This window comes from Mytilus californianus, unplaced genomic scaffold (assembly GCF_021869535.1).
Source record: "Mytilus californianus isolate M0D057914Y unplaced genomic scaffold, xbMytCali1.0.p SCAF_5, whole genome shotgun sequence".
NCBI classification, from domain to species: Eukaryota; Metazoa; Mollusca; class Bivalvia; order Mytilida; family Mytilidae; genus Mytilus; species Mytilus californianus.
In genome coordinates, this window is record NW_026262701.1 from 42,049,580 (window position 1) to 42,063,633 (window position 14,054).

Consider the following 14,054-nt stretch of genomic DNA (forward strand, 5'->3'; position numbering starts at 1 on the left):
TCTGTGAATTTACATATATTCAAAATCTTCAATTCCTAAGTTAAAGAATCCGAAAGAGCCTTCTTAACATCTGTTTCTGAATTGATATACGTAGGATCATTGTATTCTTACCAAACTAATTGATTGATTTTCGTTTTACGCCATATCGGCGCAAAAGTCTTACAATACTTCATTATTCTTTTGAATCTTTAACGTTTTTTAATACCTCTGTTTAAAACTTATGTAAATCTTAAATCATTTCAGCCATTCAGTTTATATAACACACGTGTGCAGAGCTGTTGTAAATAAATATAAGAATAAAAAACACTGACAGTGCTGTTTGTCACATTGCTATGACCAAATAAAGGAAGTGTTAGTATGTTTTTTGTTTATATTACTAAAGGTCAAAATTTTCGTGTTTAAACTTTTTTAAATATAGTGAACGTTTTTCACACTAGCTGCACTATTTCAGTTTCTTTTGTCAGTTTTCCATTTTCGTATAAACAAACAAACAAAGTCAAAACAATGACAATGATGTCATTTTCAAGGCAATCAACCTGACAGATGAATATTGTAAACAAATATTTGGTGTGTAGACATGGATAATTATTTGAAGTTAATTACATAATTGGTTATGAGTATTGTAAGGGATTATATGTCATAACTTTAGTCTCAGTTTACTTTAAAATACGTATAGAAAAGACTTCGTGTGCATCGTTTACAGTAAATAAAGAACTTTTAAATAAATGAAATGCAATTTTTAGCCCAGCGCCCCTTTGTCGATAAATTTGATCAATACAGATTTTGTTTTTATGTCATAAACTTCCAGTATTTCATAATATTTTCATTTCGGAAATAACGATTAAACACACAAATTTTCTGTTTTCTTCAACATCGTTCAAAGTATATGTATGCACTCTAATATGTTATGGAATTCACTGCAAAATGATTTCTGTTACATACTACACAAAAGATACAACGAGAGACGGTTTTCTTCAAATTAAAAACATACTGATTATCCTCCATCGAAGTCAAAAACCTTGGCAGTGGTTCTGTTTACATACATCATGTTTTTGATCTTTGATCTTCTCATTCATTTTAAGATTGTCTTATTTCGAGGGGACTTAGAGCTAGACATATTATACACACTTCACTGATGACCTATATGTATAAGTGTATCTCCTCTGTTGTATTTGATCTTATCATTTTAATTGCTGCTGGGTTGCTGTCTGATTGATTTTTATCCCATCACGTCTCCTTTTATTCATTCTCATAGGTAGTATTTGATGTCATGTCAGTTTGTTTCGACTACAGACTCAGTAGTTCATGCCATGATGAATTGGTATATAGTTTGTAAACAGATTATTTGTTGTAAATGATTATGAATGATTGATAGTGTATATGATTCTTAACCAGTAAAAATCTGTAAAAGGCATCAATGAATATGATGCATTTTTATCAATGAAGTGGATTGGATTGTGCAATATGAAGTTTGAAAGCCGTTTGCATTGGGTGTCATTGTGGAATATTTTGAAATGTAACTCATTCAGTTCGTAATGTTCTTCCTTCATAGATTTGTCCTCTGGTCAATCACACAAAGATTAGTTTAAATTCGGGTTAAAAGTTCGATATTATTCAGCTGGCCATCTTCTACTAGGACTAGTGTCAAATTCCAAGACTAAAATTAAAGAATTGAACTTCCTCGGCCTGCCCCACACTAGACATACACAACATTCTTGCTTGTATTCAGATCTGGGACAAATTTATTGTGACCTATTTTAGCATGTGTTCAGTCCCAGATCAGATATTCTAAACAGCAGTATCAATTATCTAATACATTTCAAATACCCACGACTAAATTCATCTAAAAGTCAATGAATTTTCATATACAAGTACTTTATAAATGAAGAGAAAACAACTTGTTGAGTGTCATCTTCTCAAGTCTTTCAAGTCCTTAGTGATTATAAGGAGAACCACCTTTTATGTGTCATGTTGGTTTCCTCTATTAAATATACCAATAATTCTAATATACCTTTGAACGTTAAATCTTTTTTAATCGTGAATCATACTTCAATGTTGGACTGATATGGCTAGTGGGAATATCTTACTTAAAAAAAGACTTCCTCAATACGTAACTAAGCCGGCAAATCGACTATTAATACAAAGTCTCGAGTACAAAGTAAAAAAAAAAGGTATTCCAATATATTATAAATACTCAATTTGGGTACAATTGTATTAAAATATGTAAGCTTATTATGTATTAAATACTTAAGCCATCAATAGTATAATGTTATCCCTTATTGCGCCCCCATATGATAGGAAATCCGTAGTATTTCCTCCTTAGCCCATCACATACTAATGTAGCATTAACTTACTTCATCTGTTTAACGATAGTACTTTTTCCAGATTCGCCGGCCCCTGTAGAGAGATAAAATGTTAATTATAAGCAACTCTATTTTTATATCAATATGTGTATATATAATGTACAAACACTAAGCTTTATCATCAATCTGTTAGGCCATACTACATCAATAATACCGCTTCTTCATAATTAATATTATAGTTTCCACACAATTCAAAATGGCGACCACTATATGCATAAATCAAATTCCAAAATGTCAGCAAATATACATCCATATCTGTTCATTTTCGATTATCATGCATAATTAACATTAAAATACGATAATACACTTACCTAGAAGCAGTAATTTGATGTCTTTCGCCGCTTGTATACCATCCTCTTTCAAATTTTTCTCTATGGCCTTACTCCTCTCAAGGGCCGCCCTATCCTCTGCACTCATAGTACACCCCATTTTTATGCACGTCTTTAATCTAAAAATCCTTTAATTAACGATGTATTCCACCCCTGAGCCTGATATGTACGCTCAAGCTCTAAAGAGATGGAATTGTTTAAGACCAAACAATGTGGTGTATTAATATATTTTAAGTACAATCCAAATAATTCGTTATTATCATATATTCATTGAATATAAAGTAAAAGCTATTGACTCACAGAATCACCTCTCGTATATACATCCAACTATCTTACTCATCACACCGTTTTAGCGATGCCGGTAAAAACACGGACATGTATGAAAACTTCATATATTTTTAGCTAAAGCATATCTCCGGCTAAATATTTCATCAACAAAATGGCTACCATATACCGGTTTCATAGATGCAAACAAGCCACACGACAAAGCCTGTTTAAATATGCGGCAACTTGCTACCATCCAATGTAAAAATCGATCGCTTCGTTGTGCAGATATCTTTTCTGTTATGGGGGTTACTAAGTGACGTCAGTCCGCGCACGGGCTTTTAATACATTAATCCGCAGCCTCCGTTGCTAAAAATGCATAAAAATCAATGTCAACTTTTTGTCTTTAAACTGTTAATCGAATATTAAACACGCGTTTCTTCAGTATACCTTGGAAATCTTGTAGCATACAAAATGAATTGTCTGTAGATAGCTATCAGCAGACGAAACACAGGTAGCTGATGATGCTGATTGGGCGGTGCCACTGCCTGTGAAATCAATTTTCTAAGGCGATGTCTATTTATGCGTACATTTTCACGTGTAAATATATGAAAAACTTAATGAGAGAAAATTTTTATGTCTCTACAGCTGTTGGAAATAATTTAATTGTGTGTTTGGTCATTAAAACTGGTTGACAGATGCCGCAGATCGATAAGTTTAATAAATGTAGAGCTAACGCCACCTGGTGTTAAATTCAATCTACTAATTGATGAATGAACACAATACATGAATGGATAATTAATAAAAAGGTGTGACTATAGCATTTGATCTGATTGAAAATTAGTTCATTATGAGATAATTATTTTGTTTTAAATCATATTGTTTTAACACTCAATTTTGTAACTTTCATAACTGCGAAAGTCGCACAGTACCACAGAATGGTAAGAAACGCTAGGCCGTCCGTAAGCCTTATTAGGCCTTATTTGGAATAAAATATTGTACTCTACCAGTATAAGTGACGTCCAATCCTTCTTATTATCTATTAAAAACCAAGTTTTACTTAAATTACAAGGACACACAGGTGTACGTATCCGGCAATAGATATATTTCTTTATATATATAGAGCTAAAAATAGATTCCTAAAAACAGGAAAAAATCTTTGACGCAATTTATAGAGAAAACTTAGTTTGGAAATTTGCAATTTTGTACTTTGATAAGACGCATCAAATTTAGTATCTCGAATTGAGTGAGATTCCCGGGAGCATTTGATCAAATTTACAAGCTATAAATATATAAATATCGAAATTATTAACGTAAATAAATATACTGATATAAACCTACTTATACTTTTTAGTAAATGTTTGGATTCATATGGTAACAGAATTATAAATTGAATTAATTAGATGCTTCACATATTAGACAGACAACTGCAGAGGATAAAAAGAAGAGTAATTCATTTTAATATTATGTCAAAATGTTAAGCAAATATTTGTACTGAACTAGAAAAAAAGATGAAAACAGTTTTTTATATTACAATTTTAAGAACAATTTGAGGGTACATTGTATAACATCATTATATGAATACCAAATTTAAATGTAGAAAAATAATCAGAACTAAGAATAAGCGATAAAAAAAGCATTTCAGGTAGGATTAAAAAAAAAAACAATTTCACAACACTTACTTAGAATTTTTACGTATTTGCTATACAAAAGGACACTGTTATATATATACGGATAATGTTCTATCTAAATTTTCTATTATAACATTTAGAAATAATAACTCTGATTGCTTGTCCGGGTTTGGGTCCTTTTTGCTTTGTGAACTCTTTATCGTTTGTATTGACAAAACTAATTTGATGCTTATAGATGTTTTAAATGTCTCTTTATATCCTTAATAAATTACAGACGGTGCATTACATTTGCGCGCAAAAATCATTACGCGCCCATTACAGACTACTATGCCACAGTTGTTACTCATTAGAAACCAAGTTTTATTCTTAATGTAAATTTAATGAAGAGCTAAGAAATGTTATTTTTGAGTACATGTAATATGCAATTAGAACCGTCGTTATATTTCTTTATAATATAATTGATAAATAAAAAAGAAATAAAACAAGAGTGCACACGTTGAAATGTCTCGCCTTCATTACTAATCATTGATATTATGTTGATAGTCATAAATATAAAGCTTTATTACAACTGTCACATAAACTTAACATTAACCAAGAAAACTAAACATTGACCAATGAACCATGAAAATGAGATCAAGGTCAGATGAACCATGCCAGGCAGGCATGTACAGCTAACAATTCTTCCATACAACAAATATAGTTGACCTATTGCTTATAGTTTAAGAAAAACAGACCACAACACTAAAACTTAACACTGAGCAATGAACTGTGTAAATGAGGTCAAGGTCAAATAAAACCTGCGCGACTGACATATAGATCATAAAATATTTCCATACACCAAATATAGTTGACCTATTGCATATAGTATTAGATAAAAAGACCAAACCTCAAAATCTTAACTTTGACCACTGAACCATGAAAATGAGGTCAAGGTCAAATGAAACCTGCCAGCCAGACATGTACTCCTTACAATCATTCCATACACCAAATATAGTAGACCTATTGCATACAGTATAAGAAAAACAGACCAAAACACAAAAACTTAACTTTAACCACTGAACCATGAGAATGAGGTCAAGGTCAGATGACACCTGCCAGTTGGACATTTACACCTTATAGTCCTTCCATACACCGAATTTACTTGACCTATTGCTTATAGTATCTGAGAAATGGACTTGACCACCAAAACTTAACCTTGTTCACTGATCCATGAAGTGAGGTCGAGGTCAAGTGAAAACTGTCAGACGGGCATGAGGACCTTGCAAGGTACGCACATACCAAATATAGTTATCCTACTACTTATAATAAGAGAGAATTTAACATTACAAAAAAATCTTAACTTTTTTTCAAGTAGTCACTGAACCATGAAAATGAGGTCAAGGACATTGGACATGTGACTGACGGAATTTTCGTAAAATGAGGCATCCATATACAAAGTATGAAGCATCCAGGTCTTCCACCTTCTAAAATATAAAGCTTTTAAGAAGTTAGCTGACGCCGCCGCCGCCGCCGTAGCCGCCGTCCCTATGTCGAGCTTTCTGCGACAAAAATCGCAGGCTCGACAACAAAATGAACTGTTGATAATGAGATATTTTCTCCATTTTACACAATTTTGATAGAATAATTCAAATATTGAAATTCAAATGGCAATATTTAACAGGTAAACTACACAAAGAATTCAAACTGTCCTAAGTTTTAACCACTTGTTGACGCCGACACTATCTCAAATAATACCGACCTAAATAAAACTGTATTTTCAAACAGTCAACACCATTTCAAATGAAAAGACTAGGGTTCTATATAACAAGGGTCAATAAAACTGAGGACAAGGGACTTGACAAAACTTATCAAATGCGTCCGAGGTTCAAGTTCGGAAACCGTGCGCATTTACAGTGGCTGGTCCAGGATTTAAAAAAAAAAGGGGAAGACCACTTTTTCAATTGGTAAAAGTGAAATACTAGAAAAACTGATGAAAATGTCAATTCTTTAACCATGTTTGTTTTGTAACAAACAAAAGTGGTCACGCTGAAATGTCTCGATTGCTTTACTGACTATGGTTGATTTAACGTTGAAAGTCTTGAAGATAAAGATTTACTACCAGTATCACATCAACTAAATTTATCATTGATCCATGACAATGAGGTCAAGGTCAGATAAACCCTGCCAGACAGACATGTGCACCTTACAATCATACCGTATACTATATGATATTGACCTTTTGGTGATAGTATCAAAGAAACAGACTTATCCAGGAAAACTAAATATTGACCAATGAACCATAAAAATGAGGTCAAGGTCAGATGAACCTTGTCAGACAGATATGTAAACCTTACAATCAGTCCATACACCTAATATAGTTGACCTATTACTTATAGTATCTGAGAAGAAGATTAACCTACAGAAACTTAACATTGACCAATGAACCATGAAAATGAGGTCAAGGACAGATGATACCTCCCAGACAGAAATTTTCACCTTGCAATCATTCTAAGCACCAAATATAGTTGAACTATTGCTTACTGTATTTGAAAAACAGACCAGAACACAAAAACTTAACATTGACCAATGAAACATAAAAATGAGGTCGAGGTCAGATGAAACCTGCAAGACTGACATGTATATCACATATAATAGACCTACTGCAGCGCTTATACATGAAAGGAGGTTGAGGTCCGCTGAACCCTGTCTGACGGACATGTAGACGTTGCAAGGAGCCCATATACCAAATATATTAATTTATCCTACTACTCATGATACTAAGTAAGTCAAAAATTTACATGACAAAAAAACTATACATATTTTAAGCAGTCGCTGAACCATAAAAATGAGGTCAAGGACACTTGGCATATGACAGACGAAAACTTCGTAACATAAGTCATCTGTACAGTGGCTATAATATCTATGAATAGACCTACTTACCTAAAAAAACAGGTGAAATATTTGTAACTTTTCGTCAAAGGTAATTTGATTGATTGATGTTTGTTTACCGTGTAAAGAAAAAATTAAATATCAAATGCGTATTCAGCACGATAACATCTTAAGAACCTAAAACCAGATTTTATCGCGCTAGATATTTAAAGGTGTCAGTTTGCAGAAAGACAAATTATCCTAAACGGACACACAGTTATTCGGACTTTTGTGTCCCGTGCTAAACGGAGAATCATAAATTTAAAGTATTAATTCTAATTCTTCTACCACTGAGTTACCAAGGCAACGTCATTAGATAATAGATTGACTTTTATATCATTTTGGGGTCGGTGCGCGTGTACGGTCAAGTATTTTTGGATAAAGGTGCACGTGTACATATTTACACGTTTATTTGGTAGTCAAATGACAATAGCTTCTTGAAGGATCCGAGACTACTCGCTATGGTCTGAGACTACTATAACGCTATAGTAGTCTCAGCTGTGGTGAATGAATAGGAAAGGTTGCTCATTGTATGCAGTACGATTCTGCTCCTGGCCAGGGATCGATCTCATGACCTACCGCACTCGAGGTGATCACGGTCGAATCTTTGATTGGTGGCTGCGTAATATTTTCGCGGATATTTAATACACATTGATTCTTATGATCTAAAGATAGATACGAACCTACCACTTATCCCTAATGCTCTGTTCATTTTCCCTCATCAAATTAGCGCAGACAATTTTCTAACTTGTTTTGAAGTATTGTGGACATGAAAACAACTCACTAAAATTTACCCTTACCTGTTGAAAAGATCTCGTCTTACTGCTAATATAGAATTTAAAAAAATCAACAAACAAAGAATTGATAAAGATTATGCCGATCTTTGATTGATAAATTGTTGTTTGTTTAACGTCAAGTGGCAAATAGTTCATGTATATTTAGGACTAGAACACACTGAATGGTCGACCGGGATGAAGGGCGAGAATTTTGTCTACCATTGTAAAATGTGTGCGTATGTTGGAAAGGGGATATAAATGTTGCCTTACAACAGGCTACCCATTGACCCTTGAGAGATATTGGAAGGGTCCTTTAATGTGTAGGGAGCGTAGCATCTGATTTAGCGTCCTCATTCCGACTAGACGTGGCTGCGTATTTATACATCCCGCACACCTAAAACGGACTACCCATTTTAGCAAGAGTTTTACTGACAAACGGGAGAAGTCCAAGGGATGCTTATATTTCTTTGTCCAATTTGTTTTTACTCATCATGTAAACTATTCTTTTTAGATAAAATTGAATTAATAATGAAAAGATATCAAAATTAATTAAAAGCATTTAACAAGCAAAATATATGAAACTCAATGTAAATCTTTTGATCATGCAGGTAGACCATTTTCACAGCAACTCACTTTGTCCCCCTATCCCAATGTATGAAGATGCAACAGTGCATTTATACGGGTGGCTAACATATATATACCCGCGATGCCTATTGTATATCATTAACCCTTTAGAAATTAAAAAAAACCTTCCCGGCAGTAAACCTTTGCTGAAGTGGGGCGCCCGTTTGATTGTGAGGATGTATAAATACGCAGCCACGTCCGGTCGGAATAAGGACTGATTTCAAATTTTCCGCCCTTCATTCCGGTTTACCCCTAACTTGCAGGACCTACCTATTGTATTTATTGTTAATTTGTTCTCGTACCTATTATGCATGGAATATTAACCACTGGACGTTTAGCAAACAACAATCATGCACTCATTCAATGCTAATGACAGTGTCAAACGTGTTATTTCTATGAAATAACGAATGTATCAACTCAAGGTACTAGTATTACAAATTCATATTCATTATAACATTGGCACACACGTGTCCGTGATATATATGGTCAAACCAGAATATCATGCGTCCGCGTATTAGACAGTGTCAATGAGTTCACTTTGTCATATTATGTCTTGAAAATAAAAAAGAGTATAGTGTCTTGACAAGATAGTATACAGGACCTTGTTAAATTAATGCGAGAAGTGTACGGATGGCTAGTTTCTCATGATAAATCTAGATGTATATGAGTCATTTATATTTAACTTGAATAAAAAGGAGTTGTGAGGTATAAGTCAATAGGAAACAACACAACGTCACTAAAGTTAGGTAGATATTTCAGCATCATTCATAGAAATCAAAGACGTCAATGTAGACACGCACATATCAAAAAGTAAAATAACTGACAAAAATACCGAACTCCAATGTGCACTATATCCATAAGGAGACATCCGATTGATTGATTAGTTGCTTTTTGTTTAGATATATACAAATGGTTCACGCCTGTCCAGGACGATAACAATGACAAATAGGTAGTCTCTGCACAGTAGGGGTCTCTCGGGGATTCGGGATGAAGGGCGGGAAATTTGTACTGCCACTAGAAAATGAGGGTTTGATAGGGACATACAAATGCCTTGAAACAATCCACCTACAGACCCCTAAAAGGTTGATATAAGGGTTCATCACGTGTGAAGAGAGTGTGACACTTCTTAAAAGTACATGAGTCATCCGATTTAACGTCCCTATTCAAACCTGACGTAGCTGCGTATTTATACATCCCACACTGCTAACAGACGCATTACCTAAACAATTGGTTGTTGTTTGCTTTGTGTGCAGTGGCAAATGTTTCATTCATGTTCAGGACTCAAACAAATTAACAACTAATACACTAGGTATGCCAGTTCTGCAAAGGAATTTGAACTGCCATTAGAAAATGAATTTCCAGTGGCGGATCCAGAGGGGAGCGTAGAGGGCGTACGCCCCCCCCTTTTACTTGCACTTTTTTTTCTTTTTTTCTAATTAAGACTGTTAAAATGATTAATCAGACTAGATTTCGTTAACTTTGCCATTTCCCGTATATTTAATTTTTATGCGACAATTCGTTACTTATAAAGATATTATTCGCTTGTATTTACGTGTAATATACTATTGATTATGCCAAAGTCACGTGATTCGCTACCCTGGAGTTGACCAGTACGTCGAAAAAACGTCACTAGTCATTTTGAAATTCAAATCACAGTAACATATTGCTAAGGCTGAGGATGACAAGCATGATGCCATGATGCCAAAGCGACAAAGGATGGAACTAGGACGTATTGACTCCTATTTCACAATTCCCCCCAACAGAAGGTAATACTCTATTACACTCACATGATAAAAAAAAGTTCCACAACTATATAATTTACCTACGAAAACATATTTAACCCCACACGCCCCCGCCCATTAATAACATTGCTGAATAATGAGCTCCAGTCAGTAATCTCTAGATAGATTAAAAGTCTAAGTTACGGACCATTTGATTTTCGGGGGGGAGGGGGGGGGGGGGGGGGGGGGGGGTCTGAGATATTTTAGAGAACAAAAATTCTGGCCCTGATTTTTGCCTTTAAACAAATTCTGGCCGTACCTGCGTATTGATACAGCCCACACTGTTAAACGATCGCCCCATGCACACACTGGATTTATTTATTCGTGTTTGCTTTACGTGCAGTGACAAACGTTTCATGCATGTTCACGACAAGAACAAATTAACAACTAATACACTAGTTACAGGTTCTACAAGGTATTGTTCGATCGGGATGAAAGGCGATAAATTTGAACTGTCACTAAGGAATGAGGCTATGTTGGGTAGGGTAACAAAAATTTGCCTTAAAAAAGGCAACCTACGGACCCCTCAAAAAGTTGTTACAAGGGTTCTATAATGTGCAGAGGGCATTGCACTCTCTGTACACGAGGAATCGGATTTAACGCATTCGTGTCATCCTGACGTGGCTGCGTATTTATACATCTGACACAGCTAAACGGAGGCCCCACTTAGCAAGACTTCTACTGTCGAAACGGAAGAAGTCCAAGGGATGACTATATATCTATACCCTATGTCAACCCTTGGAGTCCGGAGACAACAGAGCATCACCAAACACTTTAAGAAACAGATGAACAATATGAACAAAATCCCCTAGTTTACCCAAAAGAGTTATTAGGAAGAACGTTCATTTATTTGTAAATTGTGTCTGTACTGGAGAAGACATTATTAAGTTGTAGAACTTGTGCCTCATCCATTTGTTTAGTTTCTGAACAATAAAATATGTTTAAACTATTAGGAAGAACGACTGAAATCGACACTACGTTTTATGGTCATCATCACGAATTGGTTGACCAATATGATGTGTGTGTGTGTCTCGACTCACAAGCGACATGTTTTCACGGTCTTAGGTGTTTAGATACCAGAATAGTTGTCCAGTCTGTAATTTAACTGATTGTGTCCTTTTCCCGATTGTGACCTTTTGACTGAGGGTGGATTCGTATGGCAGGTGACGCCTATTATGTTGAGGCATCCGGTCTCGATCCTTTTTGGAGTCCATATGACTCCCTTAGTTTTTTTTTGTCATCTTGATTTGTGTCTTCTTAATCTATAAATGATACTGGAACATCGTTTAAACTACTAAAATTCATAGTTGATGGTCTATTAAAGAAGAACAAATGTCACCGTATTATATTTGGTTGTATCGTTTATTGTTAAAAATGTCTATTGATTCGTGTTTCGTTGGGTCTTTAAGAAGATTTGTCTGTGATTCATTACAGTTAAGGAACGAATTTGTAAAAAGAGGGGCACAGTTTTAAAGTCCAAAACGGAAACTCGATCTTTATGCGGTATACTATATCACTGAAACGAACATGAATATTACCAAGCAAACCAATAATAAAAATCTTTATTGTCGTAAAGCATATCAAATAAAGCTTGTAACAAACAAAATACAAATTACAACATTTATAAAACAAATCTTTTAACAATCAGTTATCCAAGCCATGTCCTCAGTAACCTTAACGTCTGTATTGTATGAAATATGTACCGTTAATGTAATCATATCTAAATATGTCTAATTGGTATATCTTTTGTAGGTCTTACTAATGAAAGGGTGATCTAACGACTGCAAGAACTGGTTCTAACGACTTCGATATAAATATGGTTCTAACGACTGCTTCAAAAAAAAGTTACAATCAGATAAATTTATCAAATAAAAAAGTAATGAGATTTAAGTTTATGATTGCCAATGAGACAACTATCCACCAGATACCAAATGACGTAGATGTAAATAACTAAAGGTCTGCGTAAGACCTTGAACATTGAGCAAATCTTATACCGTATAGTTAACTATGATAAAATGTGAAACCATTTAAATGTGAACTCTATCGCCCTGATTTATTTTTAAAAAGAAAAGGGAAACAAATATGACAGACAGCAACAAACGATTACCACAGAATTTCATGCTTCTGAATTTGGATAGGCACATAATTATGTGAGCACTTACCAACCCTCCCCCCAAAAAAAAAACCATGAACAAAAAATAAAATAAAAACTGGGACAGTGGTGTATTAACAGCACAAAATAAGATCAAACTGTAAAATTCGACCAGAATGGGACTGATTCATCACATCGACAAATAAAACTAACAAAAAGACCAAAGACACAAAGTACCTAGAAGTACTCGCAGTTACTGCAAACTAGTTCAACTAGCAAATAACCTTTTAGAAAAAGTATATTCATAAGACCTACAAGTTTGTATGGACCGTTTCTTAAATTGTGAGCTCTATAAACAACACCTAGTGAAAATTAGGATTTTATACCCTGCTTGTAAAAAGATTTCCACAGGTAATCTGAGACAATCTGATTAAAATTCGGATCCATATTAACTCTGGTGCTCGTATATAGCTCTAATGAGTATTAAAATTCGGATCCATATTAACTCGCGTGCTCGTATATAGCTCTTATGAGTATAACGAAATCAGAGAACTATATCATAATTAGATTGAGTTTGAGATTGCTTTGACGTTTAATTGTCTTCTTATTACAACCGTCAGACGATTCTCAGTTAGAGCCACGGCCCCAGCAAGTCCTAAAATGCATATAGACCTCAGAGCAATATCGCACTAGTCTACAGGTAGGTAGAGCAAGACTACCATACCAAACATTTGTTAGGATCAAATAATTTAGTAAAATAGAGTTTTAAGTAAGTGACTGTTACGAAATACTTGATTTTATAATTGACCATTCCGTTATACATTGATTTCGTTTACTAAATTAAAAACATCACTACAGCCAAGAACATAGCGAAATAGTTGTATGAATTTTACTCTATCCTTTGTTTTTTACGTAGCGTTTTGTTCAGAAAAGAGACGATTTTTCGTTTCCTATTGTTAATTTTCCCTTTTTGGGGGCGATAATGTTCATTTGAACCGTTCTCGCGGTGTGCATTGATTATATTTAAAACCTGCATTTATTTCTGAACATAATTTCAAGTGCTGTTTATTCGTTATTGAATTTATATAATATATATCTAATAGAATCGTCATTTCGAAAAAAAAACCAACAAAAAAACAAAAACAATTTCTACTTTTTTTTTATTTTCCTTTTATTATGGTTCTCTTTTCAGTATGTGGTTTATATTTAAAGAAAATTGTCCATTTTTTTGTGTATATGAGTCTAACTGAGTGTTGACTGTATGGTGCGTCCAAACAAATTTCTGGA

The 14,054-nt window shown here is 34.3% G+C and overlaps 1 protein-coding gene across 1 annotated transcript in view; it reads right to left on the reverse strand.

Annotated features, from left to right (window-relative positions):
- LOC127702206 (guanine nucleotide-binding protein G(o) subunit alpha) overlaps window positions 1-3,686 on the reverse strand; it is a 43,798-nt gene extending 40,112 nt beyond the window's left edge. The window contains exons 1-2 of the mRNA XM_052206316.1: window positions 2,675-3,686; window positions 2,355-2,397 (exon numbers count right to left, since the gene is read on the reverse strand). Of these exons, the coding sequence (XP_052062276.1) occupies window positions 2,355-2,397; window positions 2,675-2,792 (161 nt within the window). The 5' untranslated portion in view covers window positions 2,793-3,686. The remainder of the gene's footprint in view (window positions 1-2,354; window positions 2,398-2,674) is intronic.
- Between the last annotated feature and the right edge of the window lie 10,368 nt (window positions 3,687-14,054).